Source organism: Octodon degus, unplaced genomic scaffold (genome assembly GCF_000260255.1).
Source record: "Octodon degus isolate 3935 unplaced genomic scaffold, OctDeg1.0 scaffold00147, whole genome shotgun sequence".
In the NCBI taxonomy this organism is placed as follows: Eukaryota; Metazoa; Chordata; class Mammalia; order Rodentia; family Octodontidae; genus Octodon; species Octodon degus.
The window spans coordinates 2,826,706-2,829,540 of NW_004524723.1; the positions used below are offsets into that span (position 1 = coordinate 2,826,706).

Consider the following 2,835-nt stretch of genomic DNA (forward strand, 5'->3'; position numbering starts at 1 on the left):
TTTTTTTTTTTGGCTGCTGTGAATGGTTGCTCTCTGCCATGGGCCACTCTTTCTTGGAGCCAACTGAGTTATAGACTGAAACCGCCACTGACTGTGAACTAAATAAACATTTCCTTCCTTCATTTTGAATGTTGAGTATTTGTCCCAGCAAAGAGAAAAGAGTAACTGAGACAGTACATATGCTGATTGATTGGCGTGACGTTTTTGTCATTTCTTAACCTTACTTTTTGAAAATTCAGCCATTACTAAAAGTTAACCCTGGGCCTGGGAGATAGCTCAGTAGAATAAGCACTTGCCTGGTAAATGCAAGGGCCTGAGTTCAATCCCCGGTTCAAAAAAAAAATCTGCTAAAAGTTAACCCGGTGATGAATCTCAACTGATGTAATTTAGGTATGTTCTCAGTGTCCGTAATGCCTTAGCACATAACCCGATCTACGCGGTTGGACATTTTGCAGAGTCAGTTAGATTTCTACTTAAAGTCCACAGATGTATAACATTAGATTTCTACCTTTTTACATCTCTCAAGTATGTTCCTGATGTAAGCAATTGAGCCTTATTGCAGTATTAGTAAAATAGTTGTTTTCTTTAAGAGTAAAAGTCTTACCAGGAAATCCTTGGGGCGGAATTGAGACCCCAACACAGACTGGAAGACCTGAAAGAACCAGAGAAGCTGAGAAAATGGAGGCACATGGAGTTACAGAGGCGTCCAGAAGCCTCTGAACTCACTAGGGACAGAGCAGCAACAGGATCTGCCTTCTGTAGCTGCCTGGCAGCCAGTCAAAGTTTCCTTGCTCCATTTTCTAGTGCTTTCCTCCTGTACCTCTAACACTTTTCTTTATGGTTTATTCTGACTGTGACAGTGTCATCTGTATCAGGGTGCTCTCTGCGCCTTGAGGCCACCTCGGTGCCAAAGCCTCTGTATTCTACCTCTTTGCTGCTGGCTGAGTTAACCTTAGCTCTCTGGAAATCATTCCCCTGTCATCTTTCTTTCCAGCAAATCTAAGGGGTTTCTCTCTTCCCTCTTCTCAATTCTCCAGCTTCTTCATTTGACAAAAAAAAGTGTTAGCACGGCAACCTATATTCAATATGGTAACTAAATAGTCAGGTATATATAAACTATCTGGCTATTTGTTTTTTGTTCATGCCAAATATCCTTTACTATCTGTGTTTGTGGATTAGATCCCTTCAGGTGGGTAATGCTTTATGCTCTTGTACTTCAGACAGGCCAATGCTGCACTCTGTCTTTCCTTTCATATACCATGCTATGGCTTACATCTAGAAGCCCCAGAGCCTCACGTGATCATAGGAATGTGACATACAGCTGACTTGCTGATAGGAGGCCGGTCAGGTCAGAAGAGGCGGATCACTGGGAGTATGGTCCGCAAGGTTTGTCTCCCTCCCTGGCTCCTGAGCCTTGAGCAGCTCTCCCCTGCCCTGACACCCTGCCTTGGCGCCAGCCCACTGTGGACTGAAACCCCTACATATTGCGAGCCAAAATAAACCTCCGTCCTCTAAGTTATAGGTGTCAGGTATTGGTCTCAGCAACCAGAAAACTGACTAAGATGTTCAGTGAATAGTTTTCATACTTTGAGTTCACCAACTGTTGTACACATAGCTCTCAATGGTTATATTTACAGCATTTAGATTTACAACATTAACTACACACTAAACATTAGCACACTTGACATTTTTGCAAATAATTTGTCCACTGAGAATAGCCTGGCCTCCCCTATGCTGTCTCTGCTCGCTCCTTCTGTCTTACCATTGTCTGTGTACTCTCCCCAAAGGAGCCTGCAGTCCCGCCAGGAGCAGATCATTCTGGCGCCATCCCTAGCGAGGGTTGACATGGCGATGACTCAGCTCACCCAAGAGAATGCAGACTTCGCCACTCGGGATCGCTACCACCACTCCTCGCTCATGAGTCGAGAGCAGCTGATGCCTCCCTACTAGAAGCTACTAGAAGCTGGGCTGGGACTCTTGTTCCTAGGAACTGCCCTAGGCATGGTGAACCCACACCTCAGAACCTTCCAGGACCTGCTTCTCCCCGCAAGAAACTCCATGGCCAGGCCTCCCACTGCCACTTTTGTGTGCACATTCTGGCCTGGAGCATCTCGCCCAACCGAGGAGAGAGTTGGGAATAGGGGTAGCCTCTGGAACACAGCACCCAGCCCGCAGCCAGCCTTGGGACACCAGGACAAACAGGTGTGGAAAACTCAAACCCGAATGCTTGGTCTAAGCATCACAATAAAGCTTATTTTTTAATTGTATTGTATTTAATTGTATTTTTAAAAATACATAATACATTCAAATGGCCCTGAGGCCTGAAATGTAATCATAATGAGAGTGAAAAGCTCCCTGCATCCTGCTGTCCATCCATAGTCCCATCCCCTGGTGCAGGGGTCACTGCTGTTTTCTTACAGAATTCCAGCATTTCTTTATACATATACGAAGTAAATGGGAATGTGGATGCTGTTGTTCCCTTTTCATACACAAAGGTAGCATATTTTACATAGGTTCTACACCTTACTTTTTCCCCCTTAACAGTCTATCTTGGAGATGTTTATATGTCAATATTTACAGTTTCCTCATTATTTTTCATTGTGCAGATGTGCCACAATTTATTTCACCACCTCCAAAGTGACAAGCATTTTCATTCTTTCTGCTCTTTTATTATGATTGTCAGCTCTGCAGTGAATAATCTTCTATATATGTAAGTCATAAAGCATAGGATCATAGATTCCAAGGGCACATACCTTTCTAAGTATTACTATTTGGAGAATTTCTTTTTAATAGAAATGAACTTATCATGAATGGCCTCATGGTAATTCATGTTCT

The 2,835-nt window shown here is 43.6% G+C and overlaps 1 protein-coding gene across 2 annotated transcripts in view; it reads left to right on the forward strand.

Moving 5' to 3' along the window:
- Slc12a8 (solute carrier family 12 member 8) overlaps positions 1–2,174 on the forward strand; it is a 179,347-nt gene extending 177,173 nt beyond the window's left edge. For both annotated transcript variants that reach the window (XM_004642168.2, XM_004642167.2), the window contains one exon: positions 1,788–2,174. In XM_004642168.2, the coding sequence (XP_004642225.2) occupies positions 1,788–1,950 (163 nt within the window). In that variant the 3' untranslated portion in view covers positions 1,951–2,174. The remainder of the gene's footprint in view (positions 1–1,787) is intronic.
- Positions 2,175–2,835: the final 661 nt, after the last annotated feature.